At 38.6% G+C, this 23,558-nt stretch overlaps 1 protein-coding gene across 3 annotated transcripts in view; it reads right to left on the bottom strand.

Annotated features, from left to right (window-relative positions):
- The window catches only part of RASGEF1B (RasGEF domain family member 1B), a 617,711-nt gene that overhangs the window by 156,488 nt on the left and 437,665 nt on the right, over positions 1–23,558 (bottom strand). For all 3 annotated transcript variants that reach the window (XM_008957649.4, XM_055111364.2, XM_055111363.2), the window contains exon 4: positions 19,510–19,593. In XM_008957649.4, the coding sequence (XP_008955897.1) occupies positions 19,510–19,593 (84 nt within the window). The remainder of the gene's footprint in view (positions 1–19,509; positions 19,594–23,558) is intronic.

Here is a 23,558-nt window from a genome sequence, read left to right as displayed (position 1 = left end):
TTGCCTTATCTTTTTTCAGGGATATAGAAGGCCAACTGTACTACACTATTTTGTACCAGGGACTTTAGCATACAGCATTGACCTCAGCTTTTACTATCTGCAGGGTTCCTGTTACCAATCCCTGCAGATGCTGAGGTATGACTGTGACAGAATTGACCCAAGTTACCTGCGTCACTGGAAGGGGCCCAGGGGAAGGTTCCCCAAACCTCACTGTATTATATGTGTGTTTAATGCTATATATTTGGTTAAAAAATTTTATTGCCTAGACAGAAGAGACCTTTTTTTAGTCTAAGTTTTATAAGTTTCTATATCCACCTCCTAGAAAGCCTACAAGTTTCTATATCCGCCTCCTAGAATGCCTACAAGTTTCTATATCCACCTCCCAGACTCTAAAGCAGTATTAAAATAAAGCCTAATTTTTAAATCTCAACCAATTCATCTTTTACGCCCAGTGAGAAACATTTGCATGTATATCATCTTCATAAAGTTTTATGAAAGCCTTAAAAGATAAAACAGACAATAGGGGAAATATTTGTTTAAAAATATGACAGGATTATTTATATTTATTACGTGCGTTTAACCTAAATAATAAACCTGGGCTTTTCAAACTCCTGGTAAGTCCCATCCTACCCCAAGGATTCATCCAAACAAAACACAAATCAAATTCCATGCCCTTGAAGAGCACTATAGACATTTTATTAAAGACTTTTGTTTTGTTTGGAGGAGCAGAGGTATTAATAGCAGGAAACGAGATTTCACTGCATGAAACACAGTACAATTTATTTAAAATCCTCTTCCCCCATCCCTTTCATCAAAGCCTCATTAATCAGAGCTGCTGCTCATACTCCTTATCATCTTGTCCCCAAACCGGGAACAAGTAGCCCATCCTGGCTTTTTTTCTTATCTTCCTCTTATCCCTCTTGCTAAGTAGCTCCAACCTCTTGCTGTTTTCATAAATATTCCCCTAGCCCCCAATCAGGTATCTCTATATTTCCACATCTTATTTTTTTTAAATATATGTCCGTGCTTTTTCTTATGTTTATCAATTTAGCCTATGCTCTCCCAACGCCGCCTCACTCCAGTCAGCAGAGTTCAACATTTCTCCTTATGAGCAGAGAAATAAGGAACAGAAAAGAGAGAAAGGGAAAGGTGGAGAGATTACAAAACAATTCCACAATTAAACAAATATATGATTTAATGTATTTTTATTTGATCCCTGTCACATATATTTTTTAAAAGTCAGTATTAAAATACTAACGTTCAAATAGAAGAATGGATCAAGGAAATGAACATGTATTTTACAGATGCAGACATATAAAAAACAGCCATGGGAAAAAATAAACCCCACTACTAAATAAATAATAGCAAATGAAAACAATGAGATTTAATCTATTGAACTAGAAAAGATTAAAAATTACAATATTCAGGCTGGGCACAGTGGCTCATGGCTGTAATCCCAGCACCTCGGGAGGCCAAGGCATATAGATCACTTAAGGTCAGGAGCTCAAGACCAGCCTGGCAAACATGGCGAAACCCCATCTCTACCAAAAATACAAAAATTAGCTGGATGTGATGGCCCTCCCTAGTAGCTGGGAGGCTGAGGCAGGAGAATCACTTGAACCTGGGAGATGGAGGTTGCAGTGAGCCGAGATTGGGCCACTGCACTCCAGCCTGGGCAACAGAGTGAGACTCCTCTGTCTCAAAAAACAAAAAAATATATATATATAATATTCGGTGCTGATGGAGGTATAGTGAGATTGGCATTCTTATATATTGCTAGTAAAAACATAGACTGAACATACTTTTAAAAACTAATTAGGTAATACGTATTGTAAAATTTTGTTTCTAACCTTTGTTATTCATTTCTAGGAATAATTATAAGGAAGTAATCAGAGAAACATACATAGATCTATGCATAAGTATATTCATCATTTATTTTAACATTATTTATAATGACAAAAATTAGAAGCTACCAAAATGTCCGTAATTAGTTGTTGGTAAAAATAACTTAAGCTATACTAATACACTCAAATATTAGTTATTAAAATTGAGATCTTTGAAATCTATTTAGTGACATTGTAAAATGCTCATGAAAATATGAAGCTAAAATGAATTAGGTAGAAAACTACATACGCTGAATTATCTAAGTTATATAACACAAATGTATGCACACATGGAAAGAAAATACAACAAAATATTAACTATGGTTATCTTTGGATTGTGGAAATTTTCGTTTCCTTTTTGACCTTCCCTGAATTTTCCAAATTACCCATAATGAGGAAAAATAAAGTATTACTTCCATAATCAGAAAAAGAGTTTTGTTTTTTAAAAAAAACAAGAAAAGACATCCAAATTCTATTGTAAATAATCAAATAACATTTCTATTTGTCATTAATTAACATTCCAAACTCATGGATGAAACTTAAAGATTAAATTTCTTGTCCCTGGAAGAGACTTTCTTGAAGATAAAATATACCACTCTGGTCCTGGGTAATTTGATAAAGTTGGTGGAGATTAGGGAAAGAAGTGGGAAGAGAAAATTACAGAACATAATGAGAGTTGTATGGTTTCATGAAAAGCCTTAGTTACTTATTCTAAATGATAAAGTATTTAATTATTAGAAGCCATTAAAGATGAATTACTATTATATTTATATTTTCCTGTTTGAGATATTTAGTAGGTTTTCTAAAAACAACTTTAAAATAGATTATCTCCACAATTTTATCAACAAATGGTAACATCTTTCTTTGGTATTCTTGGGTTGTTTTTATCTTTTTTTTTTGCATGACAATAGACAACAAATTATTGTTGAGCACCTGATACTAAGAATAGGATTTGATCTTGACCAGATATGATTGCTCAGCACACAAGCCTTCTGGACATGTCAATTACAAATTGCACGCAGAATCATAGAGCTGAAAGTTAATGTTAGAGAAGGAACTTGGTTGATTTTTGAATATCATAGCTTAATCTAATCATCCACTGTTTTATTCAAGCTTCCCATCTTCCCCTGGAAGAGCTAGGTAGGAAGATTAAAATAGTTAAGAATAAATCCAGGCTGGGCGCTGTGGCTCATGCCTGTAATCCCAGCACTTTGGGAGGCCGAGGCAGGCAGATCATGAGGTGAGAGATCGAGACCATCCTGGCTAACACGATGAAACCCCGTCTCTACTAAAAATACAAAAAAATTAGCCGGGCGTGGTGGCAGGCACCTGTAGTCCCAGCTAGTCGGGAGCCTGAGGCAGGAGAATGGCGTGAACCCGGGAGGTGGAGCTTGCAGTGAGCGGAGATCACACCACTGCACTCCAGCCTGGGCAACAGAGCAAGACTCCATCTCAAAAAAAAAAAAAAAAAAAGAATAAATCCATCTTCACCATTAGAAAGCCATCTCAGAGTTTGCCCATTCATAGAAAGTCCTGAGGACAGTATCTTAATTTATCAAATATATGGAGTTCTTCTGTCCTTAAAAACATCCCATATGGATGGGTTTGAAAAAAGAAAAAACACCTTCTCAGAGAATTCTTGGAGTACTATCTACCAGTACTAGTATTCCTGGAGTACTATATTTTAGGGTATTTCCAGAACTGAACACCCCCGCAACAGCCAATAATGCCTCTGGGGAAAACCCGAATAGCCAAATATGAGTTAAGAGTTCCTCTTGGGAAGTAACTTCTACCATTATAGAGCCCCCACCCTACTGTTAGGCTGAACTCCATTCTAAAGCAGTTATGTCCACTTTGGTCACTCAGGGTGATTTGGAGCCAACCACCACATAAAGCAACTCAGCTCAAGGGTGACCACGCTTGTTGAAGTTTACTCTAAAAAAAAAATTGTATTATAAAATATAATGCATTTACCAAAAACAGCATAAAATCTGTATGCACAGTTTAATAAGTCGTTACAAAGGAACACCCATATGGCTATCAACCAAATTAAGAAGAACATTGTCAACACCCCTAGAAACAACCTGTGAAGCCCTTCCTTGTCACAACCCACTCCCTGAGTTCATTTGAAACACTACCTATCCAGCCCCAGCAAAGATTCTTGTCTGGGATTTTATCAGCACTGAAGAAGTGTTAGAAAGACTTTCCCAAAATAGTCCTTACTGTACAGCACATGGGACTTTTTTGTCATTTAATAAGAAAGCTGCTCGTATTTTCAAAAATTTCTCATTGATCATAGGAAATAACTGTTTTCCAGGACATAATAGGCATAGATGTTCCAGAGGACAGCTTGCTTTAGCAATTTTAAATACTTCAACTTGCTTTTTAATGATTATCTCTAAAAGGACATTTTAAGCAATTTATATTTCCCCTTCTGAATTCTATCACTTAGCTATTAGATGCTTAGTATTTTTCCTATCAACCTGCACGTATACGCATATGCATGTATGTGTATAAAAACAGATGTTAATTGCTTGTCTGCCATATTTGTAACTAATATTTTCCCCAGCTTGCTGTTTAAGAAGGCATAGAAGTTCTTAATTTCATTTAAATAGAACATATTGACCTTTTCCTTTGTGATTTTTTCCAATGACTTTGAAATAATTTGAATGGACATTTCCAAACATACACAAAAGTAGCGGGAATATTATAATAAACCCACATGTCTTACTACTTGGCACAATAACTATCAACATTCTGCAATTCTTCTTTAATCAATTCTCTCCCCTTTCCCCAGGATTCTTTTGCTGAAGCATTTTAAAGTAAATCTCAGATATAATGTTATGTCATATATAAATACTTCAGAATATGTCTCTAGTGGATAAGAGCTTCTAAAATACAATAAACACACTCATCAACATTAACAGTAATTCCTTCATGTCTGATATCCAATCAGGCTCGGTTTTTTCTGATTTTTTTTTTTTCGAGACAGAGTCTCGCTCTGTCGCCCAGGCTGGAGTGCAGTGGCACGATCTCGGCTCACTGCAAGCTCCGCCTCCTGGGTTCACACCATTCTCCTGCCTCAGCCTCCCAAGTAGCTGGGACTACAGGCGCCCGCCACCACCCCCGGCTAATTTTTTGTATTTTGTTTAGTAGAGATGGGGTTTCACCGTGTTAGCCAGGATGGTCTTGATCTCCTGACCTTGTGATCCGCCCACCTCAGCCTCCCAAAGTGCTGGGATTACAGGCATGAGCCATCACGCCCGGCCTCCTGATTTTTAAAAAATGTCATTTCAGAATTGGATTTCTGAATCCGTATTAAAACAGGATCCATGTGCTATATTTGGTTGGTATGTTATTTTAAGTTCTCCCTCTTTTTTCTATTCCAGGCCATTTCGTTGTTGAGGAAACTGGGTCATTTATCCTAAAGAATATCCGCTTTCTGGGTTTGGATGCTATATCCTTGTGATGTCATTTACTATATTCCTTTGTCACTAAATTTTCAGTCAAGTCGTAGTCAGATTTACAGATTTGATAAGCTTCAGGTTTAATATCTTTAGGCAGAATACTTCATAGGTGGTGCCATAAACTTCCTATTGCATCATGTCATGAGACACATAATTTCTGAGTGTTCCACATTTAGCAATGTTAAAATTAATTAGTGATTTCAGGTATTGTCAGCCTGATGTACCCTTTACAAAATTCCCAAAGAGCTAATGGTTTTAATAGGCATTAATTGTTGCCTAGATCCTTTAGCACCCTAGGGCTCCAACATTTTTAAGCTAAGAAAGTCTTACTCTATTAAAATATTAGATCATTAAACAATCACCAGTATTTTTTCCAAAATGTTATTTATTTATTTATTTATTAACATTCAATTCTTGGAATTCATTTTGGTGTACAAGGTTAAATGAAGACTTAAATTGATTTCTTCCAGAAAGGATGTGTCCCAAGAAAGTCTGAAGACAAGTAGTGAAAATGGCCTTTATCACATCACCCATCTAGTGATTGGAATTGTGACAAATTCGTGTTTTTCTAGGGGGAATCCTAAACTGTTTTCTAAACATTTAATAATTTTCCCAACGCTCTTGGCATCCTGGCATTAGAACATTGATTACAGAGTGGTTTATTTACAGAGACCCTACAGTTAGACTCAGTCTAAGTGAATAGCTGAGAAAATTGGGTGTCTGTTGTGTCCTCTAACAGTGAGGAGGACTTCTATGCCAGAATGGAAAACTACACTTTTGTGATTACTCAGGGTTTTGTTGAATCACTAAGTTTTTGAATCTTGAAACTGTCAGCTTTTTATTTCTGCAAACCATCATTTTGCCATTGAGGGAAATAACCTTGAAAAATCTGTACACATGACATACAACTCAGACTTAAGCAGAAGTAGTTACACTTCCTTTTCCCCTTCTTTAAGAAAAAGAACACATTCACCTGTTTCCAAATGTTGACACTTTGTGCCTGCTCCTTAAGTTGGTAGAAATGAAACTTATTGTGAAAGTAATTATTTGGGCCATTTCTTTTCTACCTTAGGAAAAATCAGTATCAGATGTTTGGTTTCAGTCAGGGAAAAAAAAAAAAAAGAAAAGAAAAGAAAAGAAAAGCTGTAAGGCTTATTATGAATGGTTTCCCTGACTCCAAAAATTTACATTCAAATTAATGCTAGGTTAGTCTTCAAAAATTTTAATCACATTATGTTTTTGCTCAAGAACTATCTATAGTTCCCTACTGCTTACCAAATCAAATTCAAATTCATGTTCTCTCACTATAGATCCCTCACCACTTAGCCAGGCTTTCTTCTCCCACTCATTTTTCAGAATTAACTCTCCAATCTTGTCACTCTAGTCCATTCTCTGATCCTGTGTGCTTTTACACTTGCCAATCCCTAACCTAAATGCCTTTCTTCCAGTTCAGATTTTAGCCTTTTTAAAAATCTAGACCAAGTTTAATCTCATCAAGAAGCATTTTTCTGATGGTGGCCCTTACAGATCTTTCTGTCCTTTAAATTATGCCTTTCAGAAACAGAATGTTATCATTTAGCATATATTTTTTTCTTTTACTGTTTACAGTGTATTGGTTGTCTAACTAGATTGTATAAGCAAAAATGATATGACATAGGACTTTACTTTTAGACATTATTAAATTGAAATTCCTATGAAATTTTAAAGGGGGTAATTTTGATGGTGTGCTTATCAAATCCACAAATGACATGATTCTAACAGGGTGGCAGATTTCAAAAATGACAGTTTTCATGTCTTCCTACATGTAGGACCTTGGAAAGTGATTTTGAATGTTCTTCCATCAAGAGATAGAGTTTATTTTTCCAACCTTCTATTTCGCTGGCCTTGGGATTTATTTTGGCCAATACAGTGTGGGGCAGGTGAAGATATGCCTGTCCTGAGCTGAGGACTCAGGGGGCCTTCTTATTTCATTTGCTGTCATGGGATTCCCTCCCTTTCCAAGGCTAGCCTGTTGAAGAATGAAAGGTCATGTAGAGCTGAGACTAACCAACCCAGCTGAGGTTCTTCTAGACCAACCAGCTCCCACCTGACCACAGATGCATGAGTGAGCCCAGTCAAGTCTAAAAGGACATTGAGCTGAGCCCAAACTAACTGCTGACACATGGAATTAGAAGCAAAGTTGCTATTTTAAAATTCACTAAGTCTGGGGTGGTTTAATATATGGCAGAAGTTAATGGATACAAAGGGAATATAAAAAAATGTCAGATGGCAGAATCTCAATCCTAAAAGATTTCAGCATTCTAGAATAATAAACCACACAATTAAGACAAAAATAACTGTGACAAGTGCAAAGCTCTAAATTCAAGTTAAAAAAAAATCAACTTGTGAATATAGGAAAGCAGAGATAGAGCTTGCCAACATATATGCAAAACATTTAGTCACTTTGATTGACCACAAGCATCTAACTCAACCTTGTGTTTCCATTCTTCCAACAAAACTAATTCTACATAAAAAGTAATTTTATACTGTGTGAATTGTGTAAGAGGCTAAAATAGAGTCAGTCCAGAGGGCAGTTACCATGATGCTGAAGGGCCCAGAAACCATCTCATATAAGGAAAATTGGAAGGCAATGAACTGTAAATCCAGTAGAAAGACTGAAAGGGTCGAGCGGGTTAGGTAGCTACCTTCAACTAATTTAAGAGTTGCCATGTGGAAAAGGGATTGGACGTGTTTAGTGTCGACCCACTAAAAATTAGGACCCATGAATAGAAGCTATAAGAAGGTAAATTTAAGGTCAACATAGGAAGGAAGTTGAGTTAGAGAAGCTGCATTTGTATACTGTTCATGAATGTAGACCATAGTGTCAAAACCAGGTCCTCTACTTACCAGCTATGTGTTGTTGGGTAAGCTGCCCAACCTTGCTAAGCATCAGTTTTCTCATCATTAATTCCACTAAAATGGAATTAATAACTATACCATTTTATAAGGTTGTGATGAAGATCAAATAGGATTTTTGAAGATACACTTAACTCGGGGTCTGACACATAGTAAGCACTCAATATATTTATTATTATTCATAACAAGATCTGTATAAATGTGAAATGAGCTGCCTCACAAGGCAGAAAGTTCCCTATCACTGGAGATATTTACAGGAGGATTGGCAGATGTTTGTAGAAGAGATTTAAGCAACAGATGGGAAGTTAGAGTAGGTGACATTTAAATGACCTTCCAGCACTGAATAAGTCTGTCTGTATCCCTTAAGACTGGAATAACTTCTTTAGTATGTTTCAAAATACCTAGCACTATCGATCAAATGATATGCATCTAATACAATTGATAAAACTTTGTTGGTTATATCATTATAAATGTGGTTTCCCCATAGTAAGAGTTGTTCCATGCCGAAATGAAAGTATGTGAGGATTTTGTTTTTTTTGTATCTCATATCCTCTAGAAGTATATCATTAAAATTTGTTTTTGTAATGATCAGTTTTGACTAAAACCCGAAACTACAATTTTAATGCAATAAGCTCTTCTTTGTGTGGTGTTTAAATTCATAGGTGCAAAGCTCTTATCTTTTCACACTTGGCATTCCCCTACCAGAATGCCTAACTTTAAACAGGTCAGATATTTTCAAGGTACAGGAAGCCTAGGTTTCTTCTGTGATTGGTCTCATATCAAAAGTCAAGCTGGAGTCAGTAACCATTTTTCCTTCTCTTTATACATACAGCATCTGGAATTGCTAATCACATTTATCACTCTTGCCTACTAAAGGCACAGCAGGCAGTTCTAACTCCCATTGCAATTCTCTTTAATAAAATCGATTGGGTAGAATCGCCTAAATTGTTTAATATGCCTATCTTCCTCAATTATCTCATTGTTATCAGTTAATAGAGAGGAATTCACACTGGCCGAGGCTTGAGTCTTTGTGGTCTTAACTGATAAAAATCTTTCCTTTCCTTAAGATGAGTTTTAGCATAGTAATAGGCATTAATCATCTGTAAGGAAAAGAAGTGTTTTATTTTCCTCATTAATGAAGTTAAGAGTCTGGTGCTCTGGCTGGAGAATGAAAAAATATACAAGTGAGAAGAAGAGTTCTGAAGTCTAGGTTTGAATGAGCTCTGCATTCTCAGTATGTGGTGACATGAATAGAAAAGGTATTCACAGGCACAAGCAGGATTTCTGGACCATGCCGTGCCTAGTATGTGCCACACATTCAAGACAAAGATTAGAGACACACTCATTACTCAGAGGAGACAATTACATGCTATTTCAACTGAGTGAGAACAATGCTGTAATAAAAGAAAGTGCAAGGTACAGTTTTAACCCAGAACAGAGGTTCTAGCAGCGGAGGAAAAGAAGTGGAGGTGAATTGTAAGGTAGATTTTTTTGAAAGAGAAAGGAACTGGACAAGAACAAGCAGAAGGAGCAGGGTGAACAACGGCACCAAGTTGTGAAGTTGAGACTGGGGTACAGCATTGGAGGCAATGGGCAGTGGGCACTGAGGCCAGGGGTAGATACATCCCACATGGCTCCCTCTGCCATCCAGAGATGCGGACCAACTCAGAAGCCAATAGGATGCCATTCCACATCTTAGTGGAGAAAGTAAGTTGATCATATTTACAACTTGTCTGCAGTGTCCAGATGAGAGATGATGAGGGCCATAAATAGAGATTTCATAATGAGGAAGGAGGCAGCGAGATGTTAAGGACCAAGCACCATCTGAATTTGGTGGCTAACTGAATGCACGAGAAGGAAGGAATTGTGGATGACACCCAGATATCTGGCCTGAATTGCTGGGTAGAAGATAGGACCATTCAGTGAGGGAGAAACAGAACATTTGTAGAGCACGAGAAGCAGAAGGGAAAGAGAAGCTAACTAGTTTAGTTCTGAACAGGTTGAGTAAATGAACCAACAGAATAAAGACAACTGCTCAAAGGGAGAGAGTTGATTTACATACACACACAAAAAACACAACCAGCACTTTGGGAGGCCAAGGCAGATGGATCACCTGAGGTCAGGAGCTTGAGACCAGCGTGAACAACATGGAGAAACCCCGTCTCTACTAAAAATACAAAATTGGCCAGGTGTGGTGGCGCACGCCTATAATCACAGCTACTCAGGAGGCTGAGGCAGGAGAATTGATTGAACCCGGGAGGCAGAGGTTGTGGTGTGCCAAGATTGTGCCATTGCACTCCAACCTGGGCAACAAAAGCAAAACTCCATCTCAAAAAAACAAAAACAAAAACAAACAAACAAACAAACAAACAAAAAACACAAAGTGCACCAGGGATGGAACACTGGGTAACACAACATTGAAGGTATTGTAAGAGAGACCAAGAAGGTCAGATGAGAATTAGAATGGTCTGCTCTCATAAAACCCAAGAGAGGAACAACTTTCCAGAAGAGGGCAATTGAGTCAAATGCTGTGAAGATCAAGTCAGAGAAGAATTGGAATGTATTCTCTGGGTTTGGCGGTTAGGGGTTTCCTACCAATCCTGGCAAGATCACCTTCACTGGTGCTGTGAATGAAGGAAACAACTAACTTCCTTTCACAAAGCATAAGAACATTTTCATTTTCTCCTTTCTCTCTCTCCCTGTTTTTTTTTTTTTTTTTTTTTTAGAGATGAGGTCTCACCATGTTGCCCAGACTGGAGTGCAGTGGCTGCTTTCAAACAATCCTCCCACCTCAGCCTCCTGAATAGCAGGGATTACAGGCACAGGTCATAGGGCTTGGCTTCTATTTTGTTTTAATCTCAACATAACATCTCTTATGGCTGATTCTTTTTGAAACTCCTTAGTGTAAAAATTGTAGTTTCTGACTTTTCCAAATGAATAGAGCCTTTCAAGCGTTATCATTCTGTAAGCAACTGTCTTTTAAGGTAAAGTTAAATTTTCCAGTAAGGAATTCATTAGAGAGGTTTCAGAAGGCATGTAATAAAAAGCAACCTGAACCCAGGTAATCAGAAAACATGGATCTCGGATTCATCAGTGTGAGAATTGCTTTCCTTTCCTTCTTCTGCCACTCCCTCTCCTTAACAAGCAGCTACTATGTGAAAAGAATTGTGCTTGGTGCTTTGGGGACATTAATAGAGCATGATCCTGCCCCACTTCAGCCCCTAGTCAAGGAGATTACAAGCCAGAGCAAAAGACAGATGTGCAATCAAACAACCTTAAAATAAGGTGGGCTGAAATAAATGTTCACAATGGTGCAAGCAAAGTCCTATGAAAGTAATCCCCCATCTTTTATGAAATACAGGAAGTGACCTTTAAAAACACAGACACAACTGGGGAGTTCATCGCTCCACTAATTACCTCCCTACTGTTCAGACCATAAACTTTTATGCGATCTGCTCTCTGTTCACCTCATTTGTACTCATTTATTTTAACAGGCATCCAAGCTGCCTATATGCAAAAACTTTACAGGCATTAGTGGTGAGTGGAGATTTTAGCTCTACCCTTGACTTGATTGTAATTCTTTCATTAAACTGAACTTTAATGATATTTAATAATATCACTTTGAGTCTTTTCATTGACAGTGTTAAAGTTCTGAAAATTAAATGCATAACCTCATGGATTAGGTGAACACTAAGCCTCCTTCTCCCAGAGGAGATAAATTGGGACACCTAAATATACGGAATGGCTTCTGAAGAATACTATTTTGATCTGAGTAACCTCATGGTGACATCTTTGCAGCTCATACTCCCTTTAAATTTCTTTGTAAAACAACTGCTTTTAAAGGATCAGCCTAAGGCTGCATGCTCACACATTATTTCCCATTTGTGCACAGTTGCTATTTATAACTGGGGCCCTTTAGAAAATGAAAATCTAAGGTTGGCTAACTGTAGCCAGAGTGACCCATAATATAAGCCAGGTCATACTTTTTTTGGCATCCTTCTGTGTCCTCTCAGGAAACTTTGATTATATTTCAACTAGGAATAGGAAAGAGATTGTCCAAATAAAAAAGCACTTCTCTAGCAGGTGGTTAAGACATAGGTTCTTGAGTCAGCATGCCTGGGTCTGAATGCCAACGTACCATTTATTAGCTTTGTGACTTTGAACAAGTTGTTTATCACCTAGGCTTCATCTGTAAGATGATTAAATGAGATAATGCTTATAAAGAACTTACGTTAGTGTTTGGCACAGAGTCCTCAAACAATAGTAATTGTTGTAATAATTATTATTTCTGTTATCATTTATACAAAATTGCCCTGGATTACAGTTTATAGCACACTGCCTCACACATGGTAGGTATTCAATGTCTGTTTATTTCTTAGTGGATGCTTGGCTAGCTTTCAGCTGAGAACGCAATATTTCCAGGGAGTGCTTCCTTTGGCTTTCTCAAGAGTACTGGGAAGATAACAAAAGGAACTCAAGGGCAAGGAGATTGGGAAGGTAGCAAAACTGCCTTAATTCTGTATTAATCCCGCTGATGATTCAGTGGTGCGGCTTCACAGAGCTCAGTGATTTTTTTTTTTCCTATCTATGTGAAAAGAGGGTATATGCATCCTATGGCAGCCTTAGGTCGTGTGTTTTGACTACTCTCAGGTGGTACAAATTAAAGTTTCTTTTTCCCTCAGTAATACACCAGGCCATCTACTTAGCATTTTTCCATCAGAAGTTCCACTTGATATTTTTCACCTGGGTTCTGGAAGAGACATTAGGGTGGTGTTAATGGAAAAGTATCAGCACATTGCGACAAGGAAAGAATAAACAATATCTCTGTAATACAAATATGACTCTGTGCCCTTTGATAGCAGCACATTCCACAGCAGCAAGGATCTGAGGATGGTGTGTGTTGTGTTCGTGTGCACATGCTGTTAACAAAACATTTATTTATATTTAAACATCAGTATATGGTGATGTGTGTGTGCATTTAGTCCATACATGTTGTACCATATGTTTTAACCTTTAAAGATAAGCTGTAAAGCAGGATCAGAAGAACAAGAATGATACCTGTTTCTCACGTTTATTGTTTCTCAGTTTTATAGTGGGGAGGCATCTACATACTTCTAAAATTAATCAATTTATAAGCCTAATAAATATTCTACAGATATTAATTATTCACATTTCATTTATTTTCTTTGGCTTTTGAGAGCTAACATTAAATAGTTTTATCCTTAAAGGAGGACATAAAATGAATTGCCATTGGCTTAAGCTCATTTGTTAAATTTTATTACAACTCTTCTGAGTTTATCGAGTCTATTTATAGAACCATCTTGCCTGTTAGGAATGTTAGGGTGGATAAACTTTTCACCTTAATGCATTAGACTGTATTTTTTTACCCAGTTGAACTCCTACAGATGGAATTAATGTAGTAAACTTCAGCCTAGGTTATGCTTGGGTGGTAGTGAGAACCCAGGACTCTAAATTTAAGAGATCTATAGTCCCCCCTCTGATTATTTAATATTTACAAGACAGTACAGATAATACTGATTTTAAAAATTATTTGTCCTTAGTCAAATATAGTAAGCCACTAACATAGAATACTACTTCAAAAACCATTATGAATGAGGATAAGAAGATGAAAATACCTAACTGAATAACAAACTAAAATTTTGCATTCATTTCACCATCAACAGACAGGCACTACCTGGCTACTACGTACATATCACGGTTTCAGACATTTAGGGGAAAGGCAGGATGAAAAAAATCTGCCATGGACTCTAGTGTATGATAGTAACCATTGCCTTTTTAGAGGGTTAATCTATTAAGCCAAAACAATAAGTATTACTTCATGTTAAATAAAAAAAGAATGGATCTAGAATGAAGTATGAGGTACTGATTCACTGTTCCCATAGAAAGCCTGTGTGATAGAGTTATAGCAAAAGCTGGAGTCCAAGATTGTTGCCCTAGGGAATCCAAACCTGCCTCAGATAATGAAATAGAATATTTTGTGAAATACAGACATGAAACTATTTGTGAATATCCCCAAACTAATGACACCTCCTACCTACAGTAAGTATCCTTGGAAGAATTGTTTGATAGACAATGGACTTCACTACAGTGGACAAACAGCTAGTATCAATAGAAACATTATTTGATAGAAAATGGACTCGAGTTTGAGTAGTTTCAGTAGAATCTGTTTGCCTCAGTTCTAAGGAGAATTTCTTTGAGATTAGACACCTAGGTTTACTACCTTCAGAACTGAAAGACAGGGCTCTCTGCTAAGCAGAGTCCTGCTCACCACCATGTTCTTCAAGCCAGAAGTTAGCTTATCTGCCTCTTCTTTCTCAACGAGGCTGGATTTAGGAAATGGGTGCTAACAAGTTAGCATCTCCATTCCTTTCACTGCTATTTATTGTATCAGGTTCTCTCAGTGACTTCCCACAGAACAGGCAGCCTACTCTCTGCTCTGTGTAATTGTGCAGTAAGATATTATTGCTGCCACAGTAATAATGACCAAAATAGTAGTGGCATAAACCAAACGGAAGTGTATTTCTGTCTTAGGCAATTATAGTCAGAGCACAAGCAGCCAAGTGTTCTATGGAATCAGAGACCTCAACTTTTCAATGTTGTTTCTCTGCCCTTCTCTCTTGGTCTCAGGTGGCTGGTCTAGCTTCTGTTACCACATCTGTATTCCAGCTAACATAAGGGGCAGGGCTTTTTTATAAAGGACATGACCTGTAAGTTACATACATCATGTCCACTCACATCCCATTGGCCATAATCTAGCCATATAGCCACATCTAGCTGCAAGGGAGGCTGATAAATGTGCTTTTTATCTGGGTGGACATATGCCCAACTGAAGCTTCCATTATTTTAGAAGAAAAAAATGGACTATTTGACTGGAAGCTTTTCTTCACCTCATCACAAAAAGCTACAGAAGAAAATTACTTGGCTTAACACATTTTGCCTCAGTGACCAGAAGCTAAACGTATAGCAAAAGAGTTCCAGCCAAATCAGGGGTACTCACAGAAAAACTAAGATCATGTTCTTATACAACTATAGTAGTTGTTATGACTTGCTTTGCTAAGAATCAATACCTTCCAATTATTCCACACACGACTTTCAGTATTTTTTGGAAGCAGCAGTAGTCTATATACTAGTTATTGAGTTGACTTCTCCATCTTCTTGGGTCACTGACAGCCCTAAATAATGAATATGATGTCTCAAGGCACCTGTGGAATTAGTGCTGTCCATCCATATCTAGCCATAATATAATAATATAATGTTCAGTAATTTTGAACAGCCTGTGACTTACTTGACTACTCTTAAAATGGTCCCCATTAGCTAAGCTAAACATTTTTTGCTAGGAAAAATTGTGCGGTGGTAAAAGAAGCTAAAGATTAATCAATGAAAAGGACACCTCTAATTTTTTCTTCCCATGGAGGCTTCCCAACTTTGAAATAAAGCAGATCTGTGTTTTGTTGATTCAAAGTTCACCAGTTCCTTTCTTTTTAATCTGTTGTTTATCCGGTTACTTCCACCTGGCTCCTTCAGTTTCCCTTTCCCTCACTCAGAAATACAGAATGCCTAGGGAGTCTTGTTTACTTTCTTAGACATCCTTTCATTTAATAACACTGCTATCCTTCAAAGCAGTTTATCTCTCCATTTCCTTCTGGTCAAATAAAATAATTTTATTTATTCCTTTTTTTTTTTGGATTGAGGACAAGTCAATCAGATTAAGGTGTCTCCTAAATTCTGTTGAGAAAGGCAAGTTGGCAGCCATGGTCATGGGCAGCCCCTTATTCAGAGCAGTTGTTTGCTTGTGTATCTGGAGAAACCTGCACAGTTTGCTGAGGTCATCGCATTTTACTTGGTTGTTTTAACTTGGCATGATATGCACAATACCTTGCCAGTAGCACCAATGAGAATTTTGCAGAGAGCCTGGTAATTTTTTATGTTAACCTCTAATGTTACCTATTTCCCTCAGTTCCTGCTTTAGTTTTCATCATCATTGTCCAATTCCCTTTCAGTAGTCTACTTTGAATCTCCCATTAATTTATTAAAATCCTGCAATTCTTTTTGCATTTATTATTGGCCTGTGCAACCACTAGGAGTAACATGTTTACTGTAAAATATGTTAAAGTTTACTCTGTTTTAGTTCATCCTCCAAAGTATCTCCTATAGATTACAAAGAAAAGTCTTCTAGCTGTAACATTGTGGGATTTGATGGAATAAGTTCAGCTGGAGATTTCACAACACAATATTTAGCAGCTGCAAAGGAAAGGAAGACAAAGCTGCCAGGTTATCCCCAGGAAATCCCAAGACACATATTTTTAACATTTGCATTCTTATTTACATAAATTTGTATGTTTCATTCAAAAGGCTCTGACTCCAATTATGTAAAATAAAACACTCGATTTCTCTTTATCTGACGGGTAGATAACCACATATTCTAGGCTTGCTTGCCTGTTGCCCAGAGTGATTTCTCTGGCTTCTTCCTCTCTGCTCCAAGAGTTTCTCCCGATTATGCCTACCCTCTCATCACAACCATTAAGGAAAAGAGTTATCATTTAGTTTTAAGATTTGAGCTGGCTCCAAAATGTTATTTTCTATCATGTGCTCACATTGAAATCCTCTGTTTTCCAATTGTGGGTTTTCACAAAACACTCCCTTCCCGCACAGCAACAACAAAATGCTGATCCCTGATTCAGCTTGGAGGATCATTGTTTGGGTGGTGAAAATCCCATCTTGAGCCAGCTTTCAGCCTTACCCTCGAAATTTCTTGGTAGTGAGGAAGATAGTTTGGATTCTGGGCAGATTAACCATAGGTTTCAACTATCCACCCAAATGCTGCCTTCCATGGGCCCCTATAATTATAGATTGACTCTGTTTACATTTTTTAGCGTCATTTCTCCCCTCCAGGTAGATGAATATCAAAGCTGACTGCAAAATAAATTCATTAGAGTAATTTATAGCAAGTATATTAAGCCCAAAAGCCAGAGCTACGATAAAAGAGAGCAAGAGCGTCCTTTGGGAGCGATCTCACTCGACCCAGAACAGTCCTGGTGACACCGTACAGAAAGCCCATCTGCTAACCGCCCCAGTGGGGAAGGAGGGCCCGAGAATCACACAGAGAGACAATATCGCAGAACCATGCATGGTCATACTGTGCTAAATTCACTTCCCCTCTCTGAAAAGCATTTCAAAAAGCCACTCCCTAACATCTGTATACTGCTGCTTCTGTTCCTCCTCATGCCTAGAAAACCAGGGAGTAAACTCCGGACCACATACTGAATTGAAATGAAATTTAGTCAAGCGACCCCTGAGGGGTTCATTGACTTTTGACCTTCGCCTTTGAAAAGGCTTCTCTCTGTCTCCACAGACAAACTGGTGATCTATTTAGAGGCTATATAAACAATGTCAAAATATGGGGGCTAGAGGGGACAGCCATGGGGGCAAGGCTGTGAATATTGGAACAGTTAGCAACACATTCTGTGACATCCAGGGTGTGTTTTGTTGTCGGTTGGTTGCTTTAATCTTTGGGCGAAAGGATATTCCTCTTACTTGGAACTGAAGTCAGCAGAGGGGAAGTGCAGACCTCACCAAACACAAAATACAGAAACACAGTCCCAAGAAACTAGGGTTGCTCCCCTGCTACGCCTGCAAAATGTCAGCCTCGCTGACAGCACAGACAGGCGGCTTCTGCTTCACCCGGGATTTCACACTCCGCATACAGCTGCCTTGGCAGGACTTGTGGCCAAGGCAAAATCACCAGGAATTAGCTAGGAAAACAGATTCGTTTCCTCTAAAAACTGCAAAAAAAACCCCTCTGGTTCTACCCACATATATCTATAAGAACACTATTTAAAGAATTTTTATTTGTTTGTTTTTGGCTTTTCCTGGCAGTGACTATGTTTCATACTAGATTTTGAATTGCGTGTGGTCCAGAGATGTACTGCAGTAGCAAAGGACAGGAAGGTGGTGAGAATCCCAAGGACACTGTGATCCTTCTGTTAAGGTATACCTGGAAGGTATACTTGATCTACTCACCAGAGTTTGGTTTCTCTTTCTGAAATACAACACCTCCTTCTTCTATTTCTTGAGATAAGCAAATTGGGGATGTAGTTTCTCTAAGCTTACTAGTTAGCTTTTCATTTATTCATGTATTCAATTCATTTGCATAACTCCTTGAGTGCCTGAATACACAGTGGACAAAATAGGTAAAAATTAAAAAAAAATTCCTTGCTTTTGCAGATTTATATTAAATTATTTAGGCAGGACGCGGTGGCTCACGCCTGTAATCCTAGCACTTTGGAAGGCTGAAGTGGGTGGATGGCCTGAGCTCAGGAGTTCGAGACCAGCCTGGGCAACATGGCGAAACCCCGTCTTTACTAAAAATACAAAAAATTAGCCAGGTGTGATGGCACATGCCTGTAGTCCCAGCTACTCGGGAAGCTGAGGCATAAGAATTGCTTAAACCCAGGAGGCGGAGGTTGCAGTGAACTGAGATCGCACCACTGCACTCTAGCCTAGGCAACAGAGTAAGACTCTGTCTCCAAAAATATATATAAATAAATAAATAAATTATTTTATCTTTGTGACAGCCCCATGAGGCAGGTACCATTATAATGAGTTTTTGTTTGATTGGATCTTTTTTTTTTTTTTTTTTTAACAGGGGACTTGCTAAAGTCACACAGCCCGTGAATGGCAGACCTGTGACTTGAAGCCAGGTGGGCTGGCTTCAGAGAGCCCCACACTCTTCCTTTAGGGTGCTATACTCCCCAGTGGGACTGATGGCTGTGACTGCAGGTCCAGAACAGGAGCAGTTCAAGCATATACCTGTAGTTTCTAGAGGCAAAATCTTTAAGTCTGCAAGATAGTTTAAATGACAAATATTGTACAGTTAGTATTGTGGCTGATTTCCACATGAAGATGTCAGTGACTAAAAGCACCCTCTTTCTTATAAGTTTCCATAGGCAGGGGAAGGTGAATCAGAGTGGAGAGATCAGAAGAGTGAAGGAAGATGGGGAGGATGCCATTGGGATGTGGAGACCGACACTGAGGACAGGGACTCTCGGATCAAAGTTTTCTCAGACTCAACATTTTGCCCGAGAAAGTCCTACTAAGGCCAACCAAATAGTACAAACTTTGAATTATACCAGTTACTTTTATAAGATCAATTTTATTATTTCACCGAAATAGCTCAAGGCAAAAAGAAATAACAGCCAACTGGCTCGAATCATCGTGTCTGATAAAAGTAGGTTCATTCTTACTTTGTCTATTGGCTTCTCAATCAGAGGGCTTGGAAAGCAAACTGGAGTTATGCTGCTGTACATGGAAGGTTTCCATTGCTGTTCCTGCAAGAAAGGAAACACAGAAAGGGAAATTTCAGGGATGTGCCTGGCTTTCCAGCTGCATGGATCCATTTCCCTGATACAACGGTGCCGCAAGCATTTAAACTTGATAGTTGTCACTTGAAATACTTGAGTCAGCATTTTTGCATGGTTTCTTTAGTTTGCAGCCTCTGCAAACCCATTTAAACTTGTACAGGGACACCATTTATGACATTTTGAGGGAACTAATTACACACATGTTGACATAAATTCAGAATATGTTCACCTCTTAAGATATCTTCTTAGAACATGAATCAGACTATGTGAATCTTTTAAAAAATAACTTTACTAATATATCATTGCATAAAAACAATGACCCGGCCAGGCGCGGTGGCCCATGCATATAATCCTAGCACTTTGGGAGGCCGAGGTGGGCAGATCACTTGAGATCAGGAGTTCAAGACCAGCCTGGCCAACATGCAGAAACCCTGTCTCTACTAAAAATACAAAAATTAGCCAGGTATGTAATTCCAGCTACTCGGGAGGCTGAGGCAAGAAAATTGCTTGAACCAGGAGGCAGAGGTTGCTGTGTGCCAAGACTGTGCCACTGCACTCCAGCCTGGGCGACAGAGTGAGACTCTGTCTCAAAACAAACAAACAAACAAACGAAGTGACCCTGTGTAACCCTCTGGTTTCCAAATCTTTGATTCCATATGGGATAATTTCCAAAGTACTCTACCTGCTATTTAGAGCCCTCCCAAAGAGTCTTTGCTTTTTCAGTTTTGACTCCAACTCTGCCCTATAGTTTACCCTAAATCTCAAGTCACATTGGCCCATGTTATTTTTGCGAATGTCTCCAATTTATGCTGTTCTTTATGCTGCTCACGATTCCTAAAATAGCCTTTCTGTAATATCTGCCTGTGAATTCCTACTTGTTCTATAAAGCCCAGCTCAAATTCCCTATGAAACATTTCACTATTGTTCTCTACTTCTTACTAGAGTCAGAATAAATTTCTCCCTACCAAGTCCCAAAATACTATTATTGGAGTGTGCTATGGTTTGAATGTGCCCCCCATAAGCTCCTATGTCAGAAACATAATTGCCTTTGTAAAAATATTAAGAGATGAAACCTTTAAGAGGTAACTAGGCTATCTGGGTTCTCCCCTCCTAAATAGATTAATGCTGTATTCATGGGGATGTGTTAAGTTATCTTTGGAGTAGGCACCTGATAAAAGTTCAACTCCCATTTTCTCTCTGTCTCATGTGCTCACTTCCTCACACCTTCCACCATGGGAGGGCCCTCACCAGATACTGGTGCTATAGTCTTGGATTTCCCAGCCCCCAGAACCATAAGCCAAATAAATAGCTTCTCTGTATAAATTACCCAGTCTGTGGTATTCTGTTATAGCAGCAGAAAATTGACTAAACAGAGTACTTGTGACTATCTGCTGTGAATGTGAGCTACAGAGGACAGAACACATGCTTTAGTTACCTTGTATCCTTCACAATCTAAAACAGATCTTATACAATGTATGTGCTCTTTTTTTTTTCAATTAATTATTGCTTGTGTCAGCGGAATCTTTTTCTTTATGTCCTTACTAATTTCTAAAACACCCCAATAAATCCAGCTCTCTCCAACCTCCAGCCCCAGTTCTCACTACACACATTTTTCACCCACTTTTTTCAGTCTTGGTAGAGAAGACATCAAGAGACTTGTTATCGGGGGAAAAAAAAACTTAATAGTAGGCACCGATAAACCCCACAAAATAAAAATGAACTTCAAAAATTAATCAACAAATATTGACCCATTCCCACCCACACTGTCCATTAATTGGCTGTGTTTCTTGAGTAAAAGGAAGATATTTTTTTCCTGTGGACTTAGCAAGGAATGGAGTATGAACATCTGGAATCTCTACTCCTGCTGTTACTAATTATCTTACCCCCTTCCCCTAAGGCAAATTACTTGTACTCTCAAAGGGTGGCCCTGTCTGCAAATGTGGTTTGTGTTATTTACACACATCTCACAGGGTATTTTGAGACTAATTGCAATGATATCTGTGGTCTAGAAAGGCAAAGTATAATTCCTGGGGAACAGACCCTATAGTTTACCCTCAGGAGAAGCCATTCAAATTGCTAACTTCTTCCCGGGGCCTGAAAACAAGCGTTATAGTTGGGTTCTGAGAGACGCGGATTTCTGTCCATTAGGAGTTAAAGTGAGACCAGCAACTCATTTCACAGGTCATGTTCCAGCCATCAAAGAGTAATTACCATCAAACCCCACTGGCACAGGTCCCAACTATATTAGTGAATGCATGAATGAAAGTTTCAAAGGATACCATTACCAACTCCCACCTTCCAAAGGTAAAAAGATACTGAATGGTACCAGAGAAAAAGCCAAAATATATCAACTTAGGGTTGTAACTTTTTAAAAATGAAAATAACTGTTCAGTATCGATGATTGTGAAACATGATTCTGTTTCAAGGAAGTCAATCTGCAGAGGCAGTAGATGAATCTGAAGAACTCTGCCCTTCACTCTGAGGCTCCTCCAGTTGCTATGGCAACATGTAACTAGCTTTCTTAAGGTGTTATGCAGCCTGATTTTCTTTAGACCAAACATTCCCCTGATACATTTACACTGGGTATACCTAAGACCAAAACAACCCAGCAGTTGCAAAGCATAGATTTCTTACTTATAAATTATTTATTTGGTGGAAAAACGTAAGTCTGGGCCACACATAAGAGGGAACTTCTGAAACAGTGGGTTCATATGCAAAACACAGAACAATGAGGGACATATAGTTATTATTAAATAGCATTTCCCTTTTCCTATCCCCCATCCTCATTTCAGGCTTTTCCCACCTACAGGGTTTTGTATGTACTATGTATATATGTATTATATGTATTAGAGATATGGTGCATATGTATGTACACACACACAGTCTGGGTGACTGATGCTTAACAGTGTTTCACACTAACTCACCATTTGCTGAATGTGGGGGTGTGGACGCTGAGAATGGACTTGGAATAAGGAGACTAGCAGGGAATTACAGAAAAGTTGTTGAAGCCTCAGGCAAACCAGCCATCCTCTCCAGATCTCTGGAAAATGAGGGTAATTGTACCCTTATCTTCTTCCCATAATAACTTCAGAGCTACAGAACTCCAAAAAGCTACAGAACTTCTCAGAAATCTCTATGTGAAAGGTATCTGGTGCTATCTTTCCAGATTGGACCCCTAAAAGGAGACCAAAGAAGTTGTTAAGGCCTTGAACTGTAATTACTACCTTCAGTGTTTATCCTGATGCCTGAAATATAAGAGCAACTTCTGGTGCAAAAGGAAAGCGATAATCAAGGTTTTTAAGAAATAAAGATGTGAGGATCATCTGGCAAGCTCAGCTAGTTGATTGAGCAGTGGGATCAGACCAAGTGGCATCTGCTTAAGGCTGAGTCACCAGGCAGCCCAAATTATCCTAATAGTTCTGAAAGAATGCCTCCTCTCGCAGAAGTCTTGATTTTATACTCCATACAAAACAAGGATGTTCACATCCATCCAATGCCTGCTCCTCCTCCCCGCACCTCAAGGCTAGTAACGGTGTGTTCTGTTTTGAGATGGAAGCAGATTCTACCTTAAAGATTGCCATTCCCATCTCCAACCTCATCCTGTCACTCATTATTTAAGGAGCAAAAATAACTGTACCTTGCATCGGTAGAGAGCTTTCAACAAACTGATGACAAAGCACTTTGGTTGCTCCTCACACTGCTCAAAGGCTACGGGCTCTTTCTGGGGCCTAGGATATGGAGGGAGCTGTGACCTTTCAAATACTCAGAGGAAACAGAGGAAAAAGAAAATTCCTAAAAGGGGATGTGATGTAGATCATCACCACTGTCCTGGTCCCTGCTCTCTCTGGCCCCTCAACCTGGTTGTTGAGACCAACCAATAGGGCTTTGGGCTGGTCCCTCCCCTCACAGCTGGAGTTCCTCCCTTGGAAGGG

The sequence above is a fragment of the Pan paniscus genome, chromosome 3, assembly GCF_029289425.2.
Source record: "Pan paniscus chromosome 3, NHGRI_mPanPan1-v2.0_pri, whole genome shotgun sequence".
NCBI classification, from domain to species: domain Eukaryota; kingdom Metazoa; phylum Chordata; class Mammalia; order Primates; family Hominidae; genus Pan; species Pan paniscus.
This window is presented reverse-complemented; position numbering and strand designations above follow the sequence as displayed.